Source organism: Ictalurus punctatus, chromosome 3 (genome assembly GCF_001660625.3).
Source record: "Ictalurus punctatus breed USDA103 chromosome 3, Coco_2.0, whole genome shotgun sequence".
NCBI lineage: Eukaryota > Metazoa > Chordata > Actinopteri > Siluriformes > Ictaluridae > Ictalurus > Ictalurus punctatus.
In genome coordinates this window covers 23053333-23074407 of record NC_030418.2, presented here as the reverse complement: position 1 = coordinate 23074407, position 21075 = coordinate 23053333, and the positions used below count along the sequence as shown (strand labels likewise).

The window sequence follows — 21075 nt, the reverse complement described above, 5'->3', positions numbered from 1 at the left end:
ATGCCAAGAGGATAATATCACCCTGCTGATGACTTTAAGACGTGAACTTGTACAATACAAACTTGGCTGAAATTAAATCAATCAAAGTAAATATTGTAATATTTGTTATGGACTGCAGCATTACAAAATCTTTCACAGAGGCAAGTAAAAACATTTCTGTCTTTATATATATATATATATATATATATATATATATATATATATATATATATATATATATATATATATATATATACCATTCAAAGTTCTGTCAGACTCAGTAACATTCTTAAAATGTTCATTTCTTAGAGTTCTTTTTTGAGAATCAGGGCGGAGGATGCATGAGAAATCTATGTAACCCCCTTTGGACACAGACAAACATTCCATCCAAAATCAGATCTTTGCAAAACTTTGAACTCACACACAAAGATCTAACATAAACAGTACTGCACTGCACCAAAGCAACTGCTCCACTGGCAAAGCAATAGTGAAATCATGAGGGATTCCCAAAGAAAAACATTTTGTGTTGATGTTTCAAGCAATTATACTAAGCCCAAGAAAAGCAACAGGAAAAATTAACTATTCAATAAAAGTGGCTGAGAGGGCTAGTTAAGAGGGTGGGGGGGTGGGGGCACAAGGTTTCCAGAATGACATTGAATTCCCAAGAGGTGAAATAATGCCCTTAGATGACTGCGAAGGAAATTACTTAATAGCTGTAAAGAAGCAAGGAGTAACAGCGATATTGTTAGATACAACACATAATATAGATGTTTAACTACTGAGGCCTGACCTCTTGCAGCTCTCCACTGAACAACAGCAGAAGTAAGTGATTATACTGCAGGGACTTTCATTTTCCGCTTGTAATACTGTGCAGATGACAATTTTTTGGGACAAATTACTATTACAAATATTTTATTTAAAATATTTACAAAATATTTTTAATGAGTGGTCCTAATTCATAATGATGAACATAACGCATAATAGCACAATAATTAGTGGCATGATTTCACTCATTACAAAAACTCACATCACATTCGTTTTCTGACACTAAATACAATGGGTCAATGTAATATGTTTAACAAAATGCAAAGCACTAATGTGATTTACTTTTCTTTTAGAAACACTTCAGATATAAAACATGTATAATTCACAAATGACAAACTCCTTAAAATAATATACTGAGATGTGCAACAACAACAACAACAAAATAAGGTCATATTTGGAATGAACTTAGCATACTTACTGAGGCACAAATGTGAAAATTCATGATACTTGTGTTGGCATATTATATCTCCAAACATTTAGTAAAGTAATAGGGCACAGAGGTAAACAATTAAACCCCCCAAATGCCCTTGCCAGAGACAAATTCACTAGACTCTTTTAATAAGTTAGCCTCCTGTCATTTTCTGTCATTTTGAGTTAAAGAGCAGCACACTGTTTACAGTATTCTGCTTTGTAATAAATCAGAAGACCACTTCCTTCAGGGAAGTAAACACTTCAATATGTGCACTGGTTTTTGAAGAACATTCACAAGTGCTCTCATTAGAGGAGGATACATGGGCCCAGCCATTACACTGACACACCACCTTCCTGAGAGCAAACTGAAGCACACTGAAAGCTCTCAGGCTATTTTAACATTGACAGGAGGAAAATCTGCTTTTCAATGTTTTATTAAATTAGCCTAATCTAGAAAATTGTTCAGTCATAAAATGGTGACTACTATTTTTGTTTTTGTTTACAGTTTAAATTGTAGGAAACAGACCAATGCAGACATTACAGTCACTGTTAAGAAACAGCGGGATCCTTAAAAATTTTAAGATACAAATACGAGCAAAATACGAAGTGTTTTAAAAAAGAATTGCGGAGTTAGTTTATTAGTATAAATCAAATATTCAAACGTATTAAATTCCTTTGAATGTACTTAGCCGGAAAAAAATACGCTATGGTGTAAAAACATATAAATAATTTTCATTAGTAAATATTGCTTTTAAAATGCAGTGTGTAGCTCTACATCGAATTTTAACACACTTTCGCTTCACAATCCGAACGAAACCATACAATTATGAATATTATAAATGCATACATTAAATATAAAAGATTTATTTGAATAGCCTATATTTAAAATACTTCCGTTCCAAAAAAAAAACAAAAACCCAAACCATTTCCAAGCAGCACAAGCAGCAATCAATGTAATTAAATGCACTGTGAAATATTTAACTTCCTTCGTGTGAATGGTTTGTTTACAACGGTCAGGAGAACATAAACCGGTTTGAAAAGTTTGAAGTCTATTCGTTGAAGAAAAATTTTATCTAAAAATACAAAAAAACAAAACAAAACACCGATTGTGTGTTTTGATTGAACAGTCATGAGTTTGGTGAGGTTTGAGCGTGCAGCAGCAAAGTGGCAGTGTGTGGGAACCGCTAGCTCTGCACTTATTTCCCTGCCATTAAAGTGTTGCAGGAGAGAATTGGTTAAGTGGAGCTACCCGCTGCCTTACTCTCCCCGAGGTAGCTTCCTTTTTGATCTCGCCGAGACTGGCGCCTTCCAAAGCACGACTTGTCTGCCTTATGAAATGCTTTGACTTACGGTGAAGGCTTGCCAGTTGCGTTTCAATAGAGGCTTTTTTTGCAATCTTAAAGGGCCAAGACAAGCTTTAAACTGCTGTAATGTGGCGTGACACAATCGTCATTCATTCATTCCCATCATTTATCAATTGTTCCTGAAGATCAAGCTAAACATGATCTAATTGGTGCACTTTGTTTTGTCTTTATTACTTAAAGTGTAATTTCTGCATAGCCTACATTTCCTCCTAAACATTCTGCTGAAAAAAAATAGTTTACAAATAAGCCTACTTGTCGATCATTTTTATGTACGATATGGCTGAAATGATTTAAAAAGATTTTAATGTATTAAAGTTTTATAACAAATACATGTCTCTCACACACAACAAAAAAAATAAAAAATCAAAGAAGAAAGGCCCAAGGAAGTGGCTAGTTGTCTTGATGCATGGTTTCAATAAGGGTTAAGCTAATGAGTGCAGAGAGTCTCTCTCTCTCTCTCTCTCTCTCTCTCTCTCTCTCTCTCTCTCTCTCTCTCTCTCTCTCTCTCTCTCTCTCTCTCTCTCTCTCTCTCTCTCTCTCTCTCTCTCTCTCTCTCTCTCTCTCTCTCTCTCTCTGGCCCCTCCGGTTAATTGCAACAAAAGTTCTCAAATAGCTCAAACACTGGAGCCCTGGAGCCATCAATAAACCACCGCGGCAAGACAAGTATGATTGACCACGCACATTTCTTTCAAAATCACTTTGACGTCCGTTCCTAAGAAAGTTTACTGGCCAATCAGAAAGCAGACATGGGGAGTCATGTGGGCAAAATCAAGCGCCGATTGGAGGGCGGCAAAGAAGAAAGCGAACTTTTGGGAGTTTTATAGCTGGGAGAGCTTTGGGCTATACAAGAGAGAAGGAAGCGTCGTAGAGACGCGGCGAATGACAGACAGGAAAAGAAGCGAGGACGAGTTAAATTGAGAGGGCCTGGCAGTTTGGAAGTTGTATGGCCCCTTTACCCGCCACGATGAGCTCTGTTCAAGGAACTATTTCCCAAGAAGGTGAAGCACAGAAGCGCGCAAACACGGACGCAGAAGAGGCTGAGAGCACCGAGAGAGCGGCGGCCAAAGGATGTAAAAACAAGGCGTTCAGTCTTCCCTTTAGTGTGGAGTCTCTAATATCGGACAGAGTTACTTCCAGGACTTCATATTCCGCATCCGACTCAGGGCTTATATCCCCTTCTGAGGAGCGATCACAACTCTCACCAATGGGTCTTTACACAGACAGGAAACTGCCGCTGGAGAGCGTCTCAAACTTAGCTGTGGGGAAAAGAGGAGACTCGGAGGAGCTAAATGAGAAGGGACAGGGCGGATGGTTTCAGACACCGTCATACGCCTCTCCTCCAAGTAAGTGCCAATTCAAAACAAAATCTACCTAGTCGTTAGGCTATGTAGCAAGCTTTTGCAATGTTCTTGACACGCACATGTCATGTTTCTTCATGCAGCCTATAGCCTTAATGTAGATGATTTGGAACAGGTTTTCTCTAGGGGAAAATCTTATGAAAATCAAAGTATGTTGTCAAAAATGGACCTTAATAATAAAAAAATCGAACAATCCATATCCAAGCCTGTACCTTTTAAATGGTCCAACTGTTTGGTTTGTGTATGCCTCTTTACTTCTACCTTATTCTATCTGTCATTCTCACACTTGTGTTTTGCTTTGTGTGTGTGTGTGTGTGTGTGTGTGTGTGTGTGTGTGTGTGTGTGTGTGTGTGTGTGTGGTGTTTTTTACAGGACACCCGAGTCCGTCTCCATGCGCGCTCCGAAAACACAAGAACAACAGAAAACCCAGGACCCCGTTCACCACCTCGCAGCTGCTAGCTTTAGAGAGAAAGTTCCGCCAGAAGCAGTACCTCTCCATTGCAGAAAGAGCGGAGTTTTCCAATTCCCTCAATCTTACAGAGACCCAAGTGAAGATCTGGTTCCAAAACAGGAGAGCGAAAGCAAAGAGACTTCAAGAAGCCGAGTTAGAGAAACTGAAACTCGCCTCGAAGCCTCTGTTACCGGCGTTCGCCTTCCCCTTCCCGCTGGGAGCGCACGTGACTTCTCCCGGTCTGTACGCAGCCTCGAGCTCTTTCCCGCGGCCTTCACTGCCCGTGCCGGGACTTTTCGGAGGACCTGTTACCTATGGGATGTATTATTTGTCTTAAATGTGTTCCGTGTAATTACCTGCAAGACTGTTGTTTTTTTGCCGGTCATAAGCGGACAAGTTCAAATGTACGACTTTGAAAGTAAAAACAAACTGGCGCGAGCCTTTACACACATTTAAGTCTGAGAGCGACAATTAAGAAATTTTACATATATATATATATATATATATATATATATATATATATATATATATATATATATATATATATATATATATAGAAAGCTTTCCGTGGTGCCCTTAAAAATGAAAAACTGTGGCTTATAGTCCCCCCACAAAAAAAAACTCGTCAAACCGTCAAGTCTTTAAATCAGCAGCAATTTAAATCATTTAATTAAAGGTAAAGTAATCTTTGGAAAAAATCAGTGTTTCACATGAAGCCTGTTATTGAACACTTCATTTTGGAACAATATATATATTCCCCCCCCCCCAAAATGTTGAAGGCCAGAAAGGCCATCTGAAAGACCCGATTATTTGAATACACATCGAGCACCCCTCACTTGAAATGATTTTCAAATATCACTACGACTATATTTGCAAAAATTGCCGAGGTACTTGTAATTTTCCTTGTTTACTGTTGTAGGGTGTTTCAGCAGCTGTACTCGCGGTCCATATTCGCTTGTCTCAGAGCCGATGGTTTAATAGTGAAGGCTATAACGTTTAATGGGTTTACATTTGCCCACAAGGATAACTTTCATTGGTTTTTCGTTTATCCACAATACCCTTGTGCTACATGTACTATCCTATAGTTTGATAGATTGTAAAATTAACCTCTAGACCTTTTTATAACTGTAAATACGCGTATATAGTAGCATACAGATATTTTCAACTACATTTGAAATTACGAATAGAATTGATATTTATATACTGTGTTTACATTTACCTCCTGTAAATTATTGTATATATTTGTACATAAAAATAGAAAAAAATAATCTTTTTGTATTAAAAAAATACATTTTGAACAAGATGAGTGTGACTTGTTTTACTAGAGAGTAAACTGCAGACCCGACCTGCAGGATTTTATTATTAAAATAAAATCGGAAATGATGTTCTCTATTATTTACATGTTCAGTCAAATGCATAGGCCTATAGATACGTGTAAAGATCGTTCTGCCTTTTAGAGTAAAGTTTAACCCACTGCATAATAAAGATCCAGGTAGTTTGTTACGAATATAATTAAATATGTGAACATTTTCGGGAAGGCGCAGTGTTGCATCATTTAAAATGATTTTTCTTATAGGCGACTATTTGGACGTTGGATTTATAAGCATAAGCAACAAACTGTTGCTATTAATAGGAAAACTAGTCACTTATATTATTAAGTTTGATATTTAGCTCAGTATGAGCTTTCTATTTGGTTATGCATTATCCGTTCATCTAAATTAACTTAACCATGATCAAAATTCTAAATAATTCGTTCTCAGAGTTTAAATTTGTTCTTCATTTGGGTTCAAACCTTAATGGCAACTCCAGTGAATACTCTCAATTTATAAGGAGTTAATTACACTCTAAATCTGCGCAATAACCAGTGCAACATTTTAAAGACAAAATGCTTACTAAAGATTGTAAATATAAATTCCGATGTGTTCAGTTCATTACATGCCTTGCACAAATTTAACCAAAGAATAATGGATAAAGAGTCAATTACATTGACATTGGAATTTTGCTTTTGCTTTATTTTTACTGTAAAAAATAGTCCTCCAATATAATTCTGGACATGGATAAATGTAAGATCATATAAAAAGATATAGTATTTAACAAATGCAAGCTTTCCTCTACTTCTTTTTCCTTCCACCTCTGAAGCCTCTGACTGAGCCATGGCCAAAGCAAATAGTTGGTGGCACCCTGAACAAAATAACAAATTGACATTAAATAAACATTTAAAATATCAACACACTGTCACATTCTGTTATGGCATTTAGACAGAATATTTTATAAATACTTACTTATAAGTATAATGTGGCTTTTGTCGCTCAGGAAGGGCAAGCTCATGGCTCTCAGACTCTTGGGTCAGAGAAAAATCCATCAACTCACAATTCTCTAATTCTCCATGTCGACTAACTACATTACCAGGCCCTGTCAAACGCTTTTCATCCTGCTGAGGAATCTTTTCCTCTTTTGTTCCTCTGAAAGATGAATAAAATAACTTATTACAACCTGCTAACATATTTCATTACATGAGCAAGATTTTAAGTAAAAATGGGCATAACACTAATCACGAACCATTAACAGCAACTGCATAATGAATAAAAAATTTCAATCAAACCTTTTCATTTTCTTTGGTTTGTCAAATCTGAAGTCTGATGGATAGCTGTGAGTAGTGATCAGATGCTCTTTCCTTTTTTTGCTGGTTTGGAATTTCAGTCCACATCCCTCAACCAAACACTGATACTGAAAAGCCATATTACATTGGACATCTTAACAAGAGTCGAGTTGTTCCCAGTTGTGTAGTAGGAGTAGACTGTTTCCATTTTGTATGTGGTCATGCTATTTTAAGTCGTTAACAATTAGGATACCATACAAAGCAAGAACGCAGTTCATATTTTCCTAAACAAAGCATATGGACAAAAAACAAAGGGGTAAACAAAGACCGGATGATTTTCCACTTCCCAAAAATACACTTCACTGACTACAGCCAAAAGATGGCGGCATAAGCTACACACATCAGATAAAAAATCATGGCATATTTTTTGATAACAGCCAAGCAGTGAAATAGTGGCTGTTGGCATTTACTGTAAAAACTGGCTGCTTGTTTTTAAAAGTGTTCCAGTGGGGTAATTTTTACTTTTAGGTTTACTTCTAAGTAAACAGAGAAAGTAAAAGATACACTGCTGCACATTAGGAGTGTCTTCTAATAGCCTACTGTATCTAATTTCTATGAAAGGGATCTCTCTGGAGAGTCCCTCTCTTTCAGAACGTGTGTAACAAGTTCTTCCTGTATTATGCGCTTTCTTGATGTGGGGGATTATAAGATTCAGAGCTGTAGCAAATGCCAAAAGCAGTGCTAATTTTCACTTTAAATTCAATGCAACATGTCCTCTGACTATTTAGCTATAGGAGTATACTAGCCTACTATTAATTCACTATTAATTTATTTGTCATTAGCTGCCGATCACTAAGACACTGCTAGGTGCAAGGTGCGCTGCATGAATCACACGGCAAAGTTTCCAACGTTGGTTTTAATCATTCAAGTGTTTGTAAATGCTGAAGGTGTTAATTCCATACTGGGCATTTGGATGTGCAGGAACTCGTATAACATAACAAAACAGCGTTAAAAAATTGTATCTTTAAATGCAAATGTAATATTTATACTTCATAATGATCATGGACATTTCTGGTATAGACATTACCATACACTCTCTGTCTGCCATGACCTTAAAAAGAGAGTCGTGCCACTCTAATATGTGTATATCCAGCAGACGGTTGGAAGGAAAGGAGCGCTTGCAGCTGGAGCACACATGACGATGAAGTGAATTGTAGTGGTGCTCGTATCCCTCAAGAGTGTCGAAAAGCTGCTTACAGCCGGCAATGTGACACTGGAATTCTGAAATGCTTAATGTAAGTCAAAGGCATATGAAGTTAGTGCTTAATTATAATATGCATAATTATACCTCAATCTCAAATTAATATATATTAAAAATTCACAAGTTCATTGTAGGTCTGTAATATGATGACACACTACTGCTATCAAGAGACTTTAGGACAGAACACTCATTACTGAACACATAACTGATAGTATTTCAAAAAACACTGAACAATGTTTATTAAAAAAGACACACCAATTATTAAGAGCCTGGAAGCAATTACTGGTGTTGAACTGATCAAATTATTTTTATTTTTCACCAATTGTTTTTAATAATGATCCCCGATAAATAGCTAAATCTGGTAAACTTTAAATTAAAAGTGTTTGTTTCATCTGGTAAATTATGTTGGTTCCATAATAAGCCACCTATGTAAAATGAAAATATTCAATAAATATTATACATGGTAAAATAAAATGTTCCACAATAAACACTGAATTCATTGCTGAATAAAAGTGTCTGTGTAAAAAAACAACAACAAACAAACAAACAAAAAAAAACACATACATTGTTCCTTTTAACAGGATGATAGTAACACTGCTCACAGACATACTGTCAAGTTTTATTCCAATACATGTCAGAAGGTTACAATGCTCTTCTATATATCTAATAACTAACCGAATGGCACTCACTTTAATGATGGAGATTCTTCTGTGAGAGGTGTCACGAGATCCTGCAAGTATAAGTGTCTGTGCACATCGCCATCCTGTTGGGAAGAGGGAACAATTTACGGTAGAAACCAAATGCAAAATACAAACACTTTTGCAACCAAGGATCCCCCGGGTTGTAGAAAAAAAAAAATACACAGACTCACACAGGATCACAGAAGAGTGGCAAAAATCCATCTGTTGGGATATTAGGTATATTAATTATAGCTAACTATTTACTTTTAAGTTACTGAACTTTAATATAAACCCATTTAATTCAAGTAACTAATCATTTTATTTGTTAGTTTTCATAACTACCAACACTATAGTATGTAGGTCTGCCAATATATCAGACCTCTGGCAGTCACTTATATAGATGTTAAATCAGTAGATTGCCAGACACTCACTGTAGATTTAAATAGAGATTACAACCTCTACATTCCTGCTGCCACTAGGAATACTGGAACTACAGCTGATGCAGTGAAATGAAAAGTCAACATCTTGTGCATGGAATAACTAATCACATTTGACAGTAACACAGTTTTTGCAGCACCATACATCACACTTCTTTCATGAAAGCCTTTATATGCAGTGCAGACTTGCACTACTCGAACCCAGTGCTCTGCAACACACTAAGGCCTAAATTGCCATGTGTCTCCAGGGTTCCTGGCCTTGACATATTGCCAGAGCATTTTTCAGACTGAAGTTTTAAACTTTCCAGACTTTCAGCCTTTTTTCAGACTCAAGTTCAAAAAGGAAAACATGAAATGTGATATGTATTAGGGAAGTTGCACTAATAAGGGAGGAATTAAGAACAAGCGATTTAGAAACAAAAAAAAGAATGAGTGTGTGTGTGTGTGTGTGTGTGTGTGTGTGTAAAAAGAATGAGAAAGAATGAGTGTGTGTGTAAAATGAATGAGTGTGTGTGTGTGTGTGTGTGTGTGTGTGTGTGTATATTTATATATATATATATATATATATATATACATATACATACATACATACACATACACACACACACACACACACACACACACAAAGTAATTAGAATATTAATGTTTTTGTTTGCTTAGATTAGATTATTATTATTATTATTATTATTATTATTATTATTACAGTTTCTACATGCGCAAGGCCGGGAAACAATTTTCTTTAAATCCCAGTCTTTTACAAACAATGGTTCCCCAATATCAAGAACTGATAAGATAGAAAAGATGGGAATTCATTTGGATTTGGCAGCTTTTAAGATGATTAGTTTGTTGTTATTTTACACGCTTTATTTTAAATATATATATAATACTTTTGATTCTTTAAACCAGATAAACTTCCCTAACTCCGAGAAGTCAGTGGTGAGAATCAGCACTGTGGCATTAGACTGTCACTTCTAACCTACACTCACTCATATGGTAAAGATCAGAGAAGAAAACATACCACAAAGAACTCCTCATCTTTGTCTAAACGAATTGTCCGGGGTGTGAAATTAAACGGTGAGCTGTTTTCCTCCAGTCCATCGCCTCTTTTGGCAAACTGCTGAGAATATACGTCACTAGAATTTTTGACAACGGGTACTGAATGAATATCGATTCTCTGTGCATCACATCCAACCAAAAGTTGTATCAAATTAGTAGACTGCAACATAGCTCGTGTACGTCCTATCTCCGGCTGTCAACACACTCATTTCTCACAAGTACTTCCTTAAACGTCATTGACTCGTCACTGCAGTCTGTGTCTCACAGGTCCCAAACACCGTCTCTTAAAGAAAACGTTTTATTTGTACCTCTAAACTATAGCCACAAGAGGGCAGCAAAGCCCGCATACTGAGAGTGTAATGCACTAAGTACGTTCCGGCATGTTGGGAAAACACATGGCAATACAGTGACGTGACTTTTGTTGGTTAACAGCACAAATTCCAAAAGCAGTGCATCGACTCTCTGCTTCAAAATCAACCGAGGCATCAGTGTCAGACTTTCTCAGACTTTCTTTTTGTTCTGCATTTCACTTAAAAATATATATATTTTATAGATATACAGAAGTACCGTAGAAGATGAAGAAGAACGCTATTGTGTATATTATTATTATTATTATTATTATTATTATTATTATTATTAGTAGTAGTAGTAGTAGTAGTAGTATAAGTATAAAAATGCAAGCACATTCATCCTGTTTCATAAGGAATATATATTTATGTGAACACAAACAAGCCCGCATTTAAGAATCTTCAGTGTCACTACGGATTTTACGTCATTTTCACTGAGGACATCTGTACAACTTCTCCTTATTTACTAATGGATGTTTTGTGTGTTTATGACAGGTAATTGTTCTCAGAATTCAGGTGCTCACACTATATATATAAACGCCCAACTTGTCAGTATATATTGGCTTCTGGGGGCCAAAAGCGGTTGCCCACCTCTGCTTAGTGCTAAGTCCATCCCTGACTGACCAATACCTCATGATTCAGGTCCTCACATTGTACAACACCTTATGACCTTATACAAATATTAGTCTTAAAAAAAGTATTAGAAAAAAAAAGTATTAGACCGTGCAACCTGCTGGCCCTTTGTGAATAAGATTTGGTCACCCCTGCCTTGGACTAAACGATCAAAAGAACAGAGCAGCCAGATGGACACATACAGCACATCCTTAATGACTGTACATCAGTCAACTAGGAACTACTGCATTGTTTGTTATAGTGCTGCTGAAAGTATTAGATTCCATGATTTTACAAGGATAATGGTTTAGGACAAAGGTTCAATTGCATTACAAGTGTACGAGCGATTTTCTGCCTCAGTCCTGCCATCTTTGACTTCTCTTTACAGTTTGAGGCACCTCTGAAACACTCCTTCATACTAACCTATATACACTATACGCCCAAAAGTTTGTGGACACCTGGCCATAACACCAGATGTGTTTTTGAACATCCTATTCCAGATCTCCACTCCCTAATAACCTCGCTCTTCTGGGAAGGCTTTCCACTACATTTTAGATCGTGGCTGTGGGGATTTGCCCATTCAGCCACAAGAGCACTGATGTCAGGAGAGGAGGCTTGGAGTGTAGTCAGTGTTCCAGTTCATCCCAAAGGTGTTCAGTGGTTTGAACTCCACTCAAGTTCTTTCACACCACCCTTGGCAAAACATGTTTTCATGGACCTCACTTTGTGCACATGGGCATTGTTATTCTGGAACAGGTTTTGGGCCCCTTAATTTCAGTGAAGGGAAATTGTAATGCTACAGCATACGAATATATTCTATACAGCTGTGTGCAAATCAGCAGCTTTCTATATAACAGCCCTTATGAGTTAGTCCATTGACTGTAATTTTAATGTAGTTTGCATTTAGGCTATGAATAGGCTAGTTATAGTCCTGTAGGAGGCGTGTGTGGTTTAAATGGGAAATCCCTTTTTGTTGTAAAAAAAAAAAAAATAGCGTTGACTCTACGATGAGTGGCTCTTCCCGGATACTGACACACTCTTCAAGCTAATGTTAATTCTCAGCAAATTCTCACTCGGGGGGCGGAGCGTCGGTGAAACTTACAAGAAAAGTCCGAGAGGTCCGATGTTTCCTCATTTAACAGCCAAGAACCACAGCAGGACAACCATGCACTATACTGGATTATATTTATTACTCTGTTCGTACATTTCAGTTTGGGGTGAGTAAAAACATGACAATGATCTATTAATGACTTTTTTTTTTTTTTTTTTAATCTGTTGAAGGGCGTGGTAGCCTTTATGATGCTATTTGAGTGTTGGTTGGGGGGGTATAGTAATCAGCGACATCTGTGATTATAGATATGTAATACATCTAACCTGGAATTAGAAACACAACACACAAAAAGTAACAATTTAACTCATTGAACAGATATCTGTGGAACTGCGCATGCGCGTGTACCCCATGTGCAGCGCTACGAGGTGGTCCGACTGCGGCCGGGGCGAATAAAGAGGAGCACCGCTCATCAAGAGGTGCAATCATTTGGGTGTCATAATAAATATTCAAATAAATGTTGTAAAGACATACTGTTTAATCACGAAGTAATAAGCAGAGTTTAATTTATAACTTAGTTTAAACATTAGATACCAAAACTGTTTTAAGACAATGAAACAAATCTAAGTAATATATATTTAACTTGAATGTCTTTTATGCCAATAGAAATATCCTACTGCAGTTGAATATGCCTTGGACATTGATGGGAAAACCTTTACAATATCACTGGAAAAGAATAGGTGGGACATTAAAAGCAAATGTATAAATAATCAAAAAAATTACATCAATTTTACATTTTAATCATGTGTTTTCACTGTAGGGAGTTCCTAGGGAAGAATTACTCTCTGACTTATTACACAGAAGATGGGATAAAAGAGACTACATATCCATCTAATGTGGTAAGACAGATCAAGATCTATTAAACCTTGCCTTTATAGCCTGTACATATTTAATAGTACAGATATGATTGATCTCTTTTGCTTTCTGCAGGACCACTGCTACTATCAGGGACACATTCGAAATATAAATGACTCCTCCGTCAGTGTTGGCATGTGCACAGGAATGCGGTAAGGAAAGCTATGTTGTGATACCTGCAAACTTTCAGTTGATTAAATGTGACTATTAAACATATAGGCTACAAAAGCTGAGGGTCTGTTATTTAAGTAAGCCTAGTTTGATATTTTTATGTATACAAGATGATATACATGTATAAAACAAAACAAAAAAGTTCTTATGATGAGGCCACAGACTAAAGGCAGTTAAAAAAAAAAAAAAAAAAAAAACCCAACAGATTGACTATTGTCATTTTCTTATGAATAAGGTTAAGATTGTATTGTGTTTTTTTTGGTAGACTTCACTATAGCAATCTGTGGTCTGTAAATAAATGCTGTGTAAACATCATTGCATAGTATAAAGTATGCTTACAGTTAATGCAGTTTGTATTAAATAAATATATGAGAAGCAATAAAGTATGCTTACTTCAATCCTCATCTTTTATTGAACATATCTGGTGTTAATATTTTTCAGAGGGTTTTTTAGAGCAGAAAATCAGGTCTATCTGATTGAGCCACTGGAGGATTCTGTGAAAGGAGATCATGCAGTTTACAAACAAGAGCACTTGAGGACTAAGAGGGCAACTTATGGATACATCAATGATACTGTCTATGATTACGATGCTGCGCCGAGACTTGCTGGACTGTATAAAAGTAGAAACATGGTATTGAGTGTATAATTAATATTTTGTAATGGTTTTATTTGCTGAGTTTCTAATTGTGTATAGATATTGCACTCTTAGGAAAAAACGTCAATTTAAAACTTCTTCAAGACTTCTTTGGATAATTAAGAGTTCTTAGCTTTCCAAAAGGGTACTACATGGAACCCATTCTGCTAGGCAAATTATCCGTTGTAGCATTTTACACAAAGCCTTTAATGGTTCCTCAGTTAGGATTCCTCAACTGTTTTTTCTAAAAGTGGACTTCTCTAATATAAACCTAAAACAATTTTCATGTCTCTAGAACATTAAAGTACCCAAAGGAGGACGATATATCGAGATGGTTATAGTGGTTGATCATACAGAGGTATGTTTTTATGTGTGTATTTTTTGTAAAGCCTTGCCAGGACCTCTTTTTTTTTTTAAATACTTTGTTCTTAAAAAAACTAATATATGTATCTATTTTAGTACAAGAATTATGGAAGCTTGAATACAATAAAAATGAGAATGCTGGAAGTTGCTAATCATGTGAACAAGGTATTTCATCTTGTTATATTACCTGTGCTTGGAACTGTAATGATATAAATAAAAATTAATATATTAGGAAACGTATTACTGAATACAATATTTTGTAACACTTTCTTTGCAGGTTTATCGTCCTCTGAACATTCGTGTTATGTTGGTGGGATTAGAGATCTGGAATGATCGAGATCGGTTTGCCGTTAGCAGTGTGCCTGATTATACTCTGGACCGTTTTTTAAAATGGCGTCAGACAGACCTCCTGCCAAGAAAGAAGCATGACAATGCACAGTTTGTTACGTGAGTCTTCAAACTTCAAAACTACTGAGAATGAGTAAAAATGAATACATATAATGAAGAATACATGCACTGAGTGATATTTAACTGTATTTTAACACATTATATATTTTTAAATATAATATTTTATGTTGCTTTTTCCTCAAGTGCCATTTTCAGCTAAACACTGGTTTAAAATGCTAACTACCTCATTTATATACCTAGATTTGTACATGTGGATTGTTTTGTATAATTCAGACCACATGTTTTCAAAAGGGTTTAAATGTAGAGTATGTGTTGATCTTAGAAATATATTCAATTCGATTCAATTTTATTTCTATAGCACGTTTATCAGTGGTCATTGTCACAAAACAGCTTTACAGAAATATATAAATTCCAGATATTTTAGTGTTGGTCTGGGTTAAACATTGTTGAACGGTCCATGGCCCAGTGTGAACCTCCTGCCGAAAACAATTTTATAGTACTTTGCCAACAATATTCACAAAAGCCCTGAACCACTAGCCATTAAACAGTCCAAAAGTATCAGTAATCCACCACCAGATTTTTCAGCGGCTATCCGATGCTTTTCATTGTATGCTGTCCTCTTTTTGCACCAAACATTCTGACAGTGTGCATGACCAGAAGCTTCAATTTAGTCTCACCTGACCATAACACAACTGTTATTCCAATCATGCTTAATGAAGTTCAGGAGTTACTATTTGTGCATATTTTATACAAATATTTTTGCTTATTCTCTTGAAATGTGATCATTTGTGTGATTGTGTCATGCTGTTCTAATTGTGACCTGGACAGTCTGAATATATATTTTGCAGAAATATATATCCATATTTGCTTCTTTTCCCTTTTGAATTGATGCAGTGGGGTCAATTTTCAAGGATCGACTGTTGGCTTGGCTCCCCTGAATGCTATGTGCTTTCCTTCATCCGGTGCTGTGAACGAGGTTTGCTTTACATAATCAACCTTCAGTGCTGGAAAAAGAATTAGTATAAAATTATTATTTTAGTTTTGATTCTTGTATTTTATGAATGTATTCATATTACTGCAGAGGTATCATGTGCACCAACTGAAAGTATTGTTCTTTCTTCAGGACCATAATAACAATCCTCTTGGTATTGCCGCCACTATCGCACACGAAATGGGCCATAACTTGGGCATGTCACATGATACATCAAATTGTGACTGTGGAAAAACACAACCTGGACAGAACTGTATCATGGGAGAGAGCATTGGGTAAGAATGAAAGTTTTTTTTTTTTTTTGTAACACTATTTAAAACTAAAAGACACAGTTTGCCAGTATTGCTAAGCTTGCTTTTTCCTGTAATTTTCCTTTCATCATCTTCCCATAGATATGTGTTTCCGGAGTTCTTCAGTAGTTGTAGCAAAATGGCTTTGGAGACATTTTTACAGAACTATGATGTTCGCTGCCTGCTAAATGCTCCAAATGAGAATGATCTGTTTGGGGGGCCAGTATGTGGTAATGCCATTGTGGAAAAGGGTGAGGAATGTGACTGTGGAACTTTGCAGGTAATCATGTATACAATCATGTTGTAGCATAATCTATTTATAACTCTGATTTATAACTCTGATTTCATTACAGTTATAAATAATAATAATTCTGATCATTGTTAGGAATGTGAGAACACTTGCTGTAATGCCACCACCTGCCGACTGACAGAAGGCTCTGAGTGCGCACATGGGGAGTGTTGTAACCAGTGCAAGGTAATAACGACAATTATTTATTTCACTACAGCTCAGTATTTAGGTGCTGATTGTCTTGAGTTCTGCTAAAGCCTTTCATCTCAATTCCACTTAGTGTAAGAACCAAGTAGATAATAGTACCTAGCGTGTTTGGGCTGCATACTCTTTGTTTAGATAGTTCACTCTAAGCAGTCGATTGAGTTGTATTAGAAAAGGTTAGAAAAAATTGTGTGTGCATGTCAGAGTGACACTTTTATGTATTTCTAAGGTACCTTGTTAGCATTTGGGTGCTATCAGTAACATTTTATTGTCTAAAAATGTGCTACTCTTACCAGGATAAATGTTTTGTTATATATTATTAAAACACAGTACACAAAGTTTCATTGTTTAAACTCTTTATACTTAATCCTACCTCCAGCTAAAGCAAGCAGGAAGTCTGTGTAGACCCACTGCTCATGACTGTGATCTGGAGGAATACTGTACAGGGAAATTAGCACAATGTCCCAAAGATGACTACAAGATGAATGGGCTTCCGTGTAACTCCAACCAAGGCTACTGCTATAATGGCCAGTGTCCAACACACCAGGAGCACTGCAAGACACTGTGGGGCCCAGGTACCCTTTCTCCAGAGTGTTTTCCCTCATAGTTTGTAAAATATATGTGTGGGGATATTTGTAAATATGTAAATATTTTGCCCTTTAAAATTAAACTAAATGATTTTTATTTGAATACATTTAAAGCAGAATACATTGCCACCTCACAGCTCCAGAGTCCATGGTTTGATCCTGAGCTTGCCATTTGTGTACATGTTCTTTCTGCATCTTCCTTACACCTCCTAAAAACATGGCAGTAGATTCAGTGTGTGAATGTGTGTGTGTACACCTTCAGATCCACCATGGCCCTGACCAGGATAAAGCAGTTACAGAAGGTGCAGGAATGAATGAATATGCATTCATTTGTTAATTTAATATCTATTCACTTTCTAGATGCTGATGTTGGTGATGATGTATGTTTTAACAACAATTGTCAGTGGCCCAGACACCCAACATGTTCCCAACAGTAAGTTTGCTTTTGCTACCTGTACTTTGCATTACTTATAGTATAACTGTGTTTACTTTAGAATAACAATATTATTATTTTTTATAGAAACAACAAATGTGGGAAAATATACTGCTCAGGTGGAAATGATCTTCCAATAACGAAAACGAAAAGAATTATTGTCGGGACAAACTGCAAAGAGGCTGTGGATGTACCTGGTACAGAGGACATAGGGATGGTGCCATCAGGTACCAAATGTGGGACAAACAAGGTCATTGAATGAAATTTGTATTCAGTTTATTGCCTACTGTACTCATGTCTTCTAAATTTGGAAGTCTGACACTTTTTATTGACAGGTGTGTTACAACCGCCGTTGCCAGGATGTTACAACCACCTATAGAACTGCTAACTGCTCTGCAAAATGCAATAATCATGGGGTATGTATACAGATAAAACATTTCTGATTCTGTTATCTGTTTCAAATGAACAGAAACTAAGAGGAATTGCAGTACACAAAAACGTTAATAGATGAAGAGAAGTTTTCATTATAATGAAACAGATTGGAATTTTTAAAGGTCTTTTAAATAATAGGTGTAGATGCCCTTTTAACCTGACCTTTATTCCATTGTTTGGGGTATTTAGTTGACATTACCCTGCTGATGGGGAGATTTTCACCATGTGTGACTGTACTGTTTTAATCATAGGTGTGTAACCATGAGAACCAGTGCCACTGTGATCCAGGCTGGGCTCCCCCCTACTGTGACACGAAGCTCTATGACATTTCAAACTGTAAGTCAATTTTTTTCAATCAATCTATTCAGGTTATCAATTTTTAATGTTTATGGGAATGCTTGATAGTGGGCTGATGTTGCCATGTCAAATCTGATTTTGTCTAACAGGGCAAGATGTGGTCATAATTGTGACCACCATCATAGGCATCCTGCTACTGATTACTGTTATTATTGGATTCTTGATGTGTTGTAAAAAACAAAATATATTCAGCAAGAGAAGGTTAGAACAAGTTATTATCAAGTTATTAATTGTGGTTGTATAATCAGCTGTCATATTTCTGGTGTAAAACAACTTCTTAAGTTTTATTTGTGTGTGTGTGTGTGTGTGTGTGTGTGTGTGTGTGTGTGTGTGTGTGTGTGTGTGTGTGTGTGTGTGTTGGTGTGTGTTTCCATCCGCAAGCTCCTTTACGGATATGAAAGTCTACCCAGGTCAGTGCAACCCAGCATTTCAGCCAATCAGTGCAAAGAACAGCCCCAAATGTGGACCCCCTCGTATCAGCCAGCCCACTTTTCTAGAATCATCTGCAACACAAGCCTGCACGCCTTTATTTACTCCCATTACACCTAGCAGAGCTCCACCACAGGTTAGATTATTTATCATTTTAACCTGTGCATACTTTTATACTGATTATACCCAAATACTGATGACTGCTTACATTTTATCTGCAGCCTCCAATGGTAGCAGAACAATCCAGGATGGAACAGGTGATTAATTCATTGTAATTATGTAAGGAAAGATTCAGTAAATCAATCAAACACACAAACAAACAAACACCCCACAGGTTTGTACTAACTGTAGTCAGTCAGACAGCATTTTCTTGGTGTTCACAGTTTGCTTCTTCAGTTTTGCATCAGAACTATGTGGCTAACAGTTAATCCATGAAATCTGTCTCACTCCTTTACATTAATGTGCACATTGACCATAAATGCATGTGCACAGTGAATTTTTGCAGCCTACAGAAAGCTATGCTGTCCTACACAGCACTGGCAAGTCTGTGTGACGTTACTGATAAACTAGATTTGACACAAGTGTATAAGCATAAATTTACTAAAAATATGTCGGGTGGGAGAGACACCAATTACTTGTTTGCAGCGTTAGCCTCATAGCAACAATACAACTTATGGCAATGACTGTATTTGTAGCTAATTGTGTCAGCTTGATCTATGACCTGTTTCACCTTTACACTATTGTTTATCCATATATTTATTCACATTCCTTTTATGATTCACATTTTAGGTTTTGAAGACTTCAGGTCCATGTCCTGTTGTTCCCAACTACATTAGTTACACTCAGGTGTGGATTGAAATAAGCATTTACAATGTATTGATACTGTATTATAATGCTACATTTTCAGAATCACACTTAAAGGTCATTAGTCATGTAGGTTTCTTCTAATTGTTAGATTTTTAATATCTTCCTTTGAATCCAGGAAAAGCCTTTGCCTCCTGGATCTAAACCACTACCTCCATCAAAACCTTTACCTCCACTGATTACTAAGCCCGTAAGTCTTTATATTATACTGCTTGTTATTGAATATTGTGAAGTGTTTGTCGTTATTTGTTTCTCTTGCCTCCTATTGATTCTGCTTGAACGTTATTAATACATAATTATACGTTATACAATCTGACGGTTCTGCTTTGTTCACTTTTATAGGTGAATAAACCAAAACTCCCTCCAGTGCCTCCTGTGAAACCATCAGGTACAAACCCAACATGGAATTACCCTCAGGTGAGTTTTTTGAATGCAAACAATTAAACTTGATTATTCAGGACTGACCGCATTACTGAATCAGTTGTCTGAATCTTTTATTGATTGTTTTGCACATCAGGCAGCTGCAGCACCAAAGGTTCCTTTCAAACCTCCTCCAAAGTTCAGATGATGGGAAGCAGAGTGACTTTTTCTGAATCACCGAGAGCTTCATGAGAAGTTTTATGAGCAATCTTAAGGCCTCTACGAGGGACACAGCTGTGATGATTTTTCAGACCTTTGTGTGCACTTTAGCAGGGAGAAACAGGACGGGCATCAAAATGGTGGGAAAATAATCCCACAAAGAACTGAACGTTTTAAGTCCTTTGGGATGTACTCCCTTTTTCTTTGATGTCTTACTTGACGTGGCTGCTTGAAGAATGTTCTGTTATGGTACTTCTTGATGAACTTGATTTGTGTTGATGATTTTAATAATTAGCAGAATCTTCCGTTATATAGAGTATGGAGTGTATGCAGAAAAACAGTTCAGGTTGTCTCACTGTAATTTAACAAATTGCCATTTCGGTAACAAATACAATAATATTCAAACACTGTCAAGACTGCATCGTTGTTTGTGCTTTTTTAGTTGATTTTTTTTTCTTCTTCAGACATATTAATATTACTACTATTCTGGCATGTTTTTAACAATTCTCAGCTGGTCTGAGAGCCTGAAGATTTTAAGTTTCTAGAGCTGAAATAATTTGAATTAATTAATTAATTAATTAAACATTATTGATGGTTTTAAGAATGAATAAATGATTATAACTGTTTTCACAATATTGTCAATATTGTCCTTCTAGTGTCAATATTTTGGTAGTCTAGCAGTGGTTCCCAAAATGGATCCA

At 36.5% G+C, this 21075-nt stretch overlaps 3 protein-coding genes across 3 annotated transcripts; 2 read left to right on the top strand and 1 right to left on the bottom strand.

The window, feature by feature from the left end:
- Positions 1 to 3397: 3397 nt before the first annotated feature.
- On the top strand, positions 3398 to 4886 carry msx3 (muscle segment homeobox 3). Its single transcript, XM_017464042.3, has 2 exons — positions 3398 to 3922; positions 4310 to 4886. Exons 1-2 carry the CDS (start codon positions 3523 to 3525, stop codon positions 4723 to 4725), a joined length of 816 nt encoding a protein of 271 aa, XP_017319531.1. The 5' UTR covers positions 3398 to 3522; the 3' UTR covers positions 4726 to 4886.
- A 1487-nt stretch (positions 4887 to 6373) lies between these two features.
- znf511 (zinc finger protein 511) lies at positions 6374 to 10663 on the bottom strand. The gene is made up of 6 exons (XM_017464041.3): positions 10384 to 10663; positions 8938 to 9011; positions 8075 to 8276; positions 6991 to 7115; positions 6671 to 6850; positions 6374 to 6569 (listed from the first exon to the last, which is right to left on the bottom strand). Exons 1-6 carry the CDS (start codon positions 10588 to 10590, stop codon positions 6500 to 6502), a joined length of 858 nt encoding a protein of 285 aa, XP_017319530.1. The 5' UTR covers positions 10591 to 10663; the 3' UTR covers positions 6374 to 6499.
- A 1851-nt stretch (positions 10664 to 12514) lies between these two features.
- adam8a (ADAM metallopeptidase domain 8a) lies at positions 12515 to 20788 on the top strand. Its single transcript, NM_001200069.1, is given in 25 exon segments — positions 12515 to 12597; positions 12807 to 12907; positions 13095 to 13168; positions 13249 to 13327; positions 13419 to 13495; positions 13956 to 14145; positions 14444 to 14506; positions 14608 to 14676; positions 14789 to 14958; positions 15814 to 15895; positions 16043 to 16185; positions 16303 to 16480; positions 16586 to 16675; positions 17073 to 17268; positions 17641 to 17713; positions 17801 to 17963; positions 18049 to 18129; positions 18397 to 18481; positions 18592 to 18703; positions 18884 to 19067; positions 19153 to 19188; positions 19721 to 19777; positions 19914 to 19985; positions 20138 to 20212; positions 20313 to 20788. Coding segments are annotated over 25 exon segments (2553 nt in total). The 5' UTR covers positions 12515 to 12545; the 3' UTR covers positions 20364 to 20788.
- The last annotated feature ends 287 nt before the right edge of the window (positions 20789 to 21075 follow it).

Excerpts from the sequence above, each read along its gene's own strand:
- msx3 (XM_017464042.3), top strand. The coding sequence starts at position 3,523 with ATGGCCCCTTTACCCGCCACGATGAGCTCTGTTCAAGGAACTATTTCC. Across the intron at positions 3,923-4,309 it reads GTCATACGCCTCTCCTCCAA|GACACCCGAGTCCGTCTCCA; the intron begins GTAAGTGCCAAT and ends TGTTTTTTACAG.
- znf511 (XM_017464041.3), bottom strand. The coding sequence starts at position 10,590 with ATGTTGCAGTCTACTAATTTGATACAACTTTTGGTTGGATGTGATGCA. Across the intron at positions 9,012-10,383 it reads AAGATGAGGAGTTCTTTGTG|GATGGCGATGTGCACAGACA; the intron begins GTATGTTTTCTT and ends TCTTCCCAACAG. Across the intron at positions 7,116-8,074 it reads TGGCAGACAGAGAGTGTATG|TATCAGTGTTTGGTTGAGGG; the intron begins GTAATGTCTATA and ends ATGGCTTTTCAG.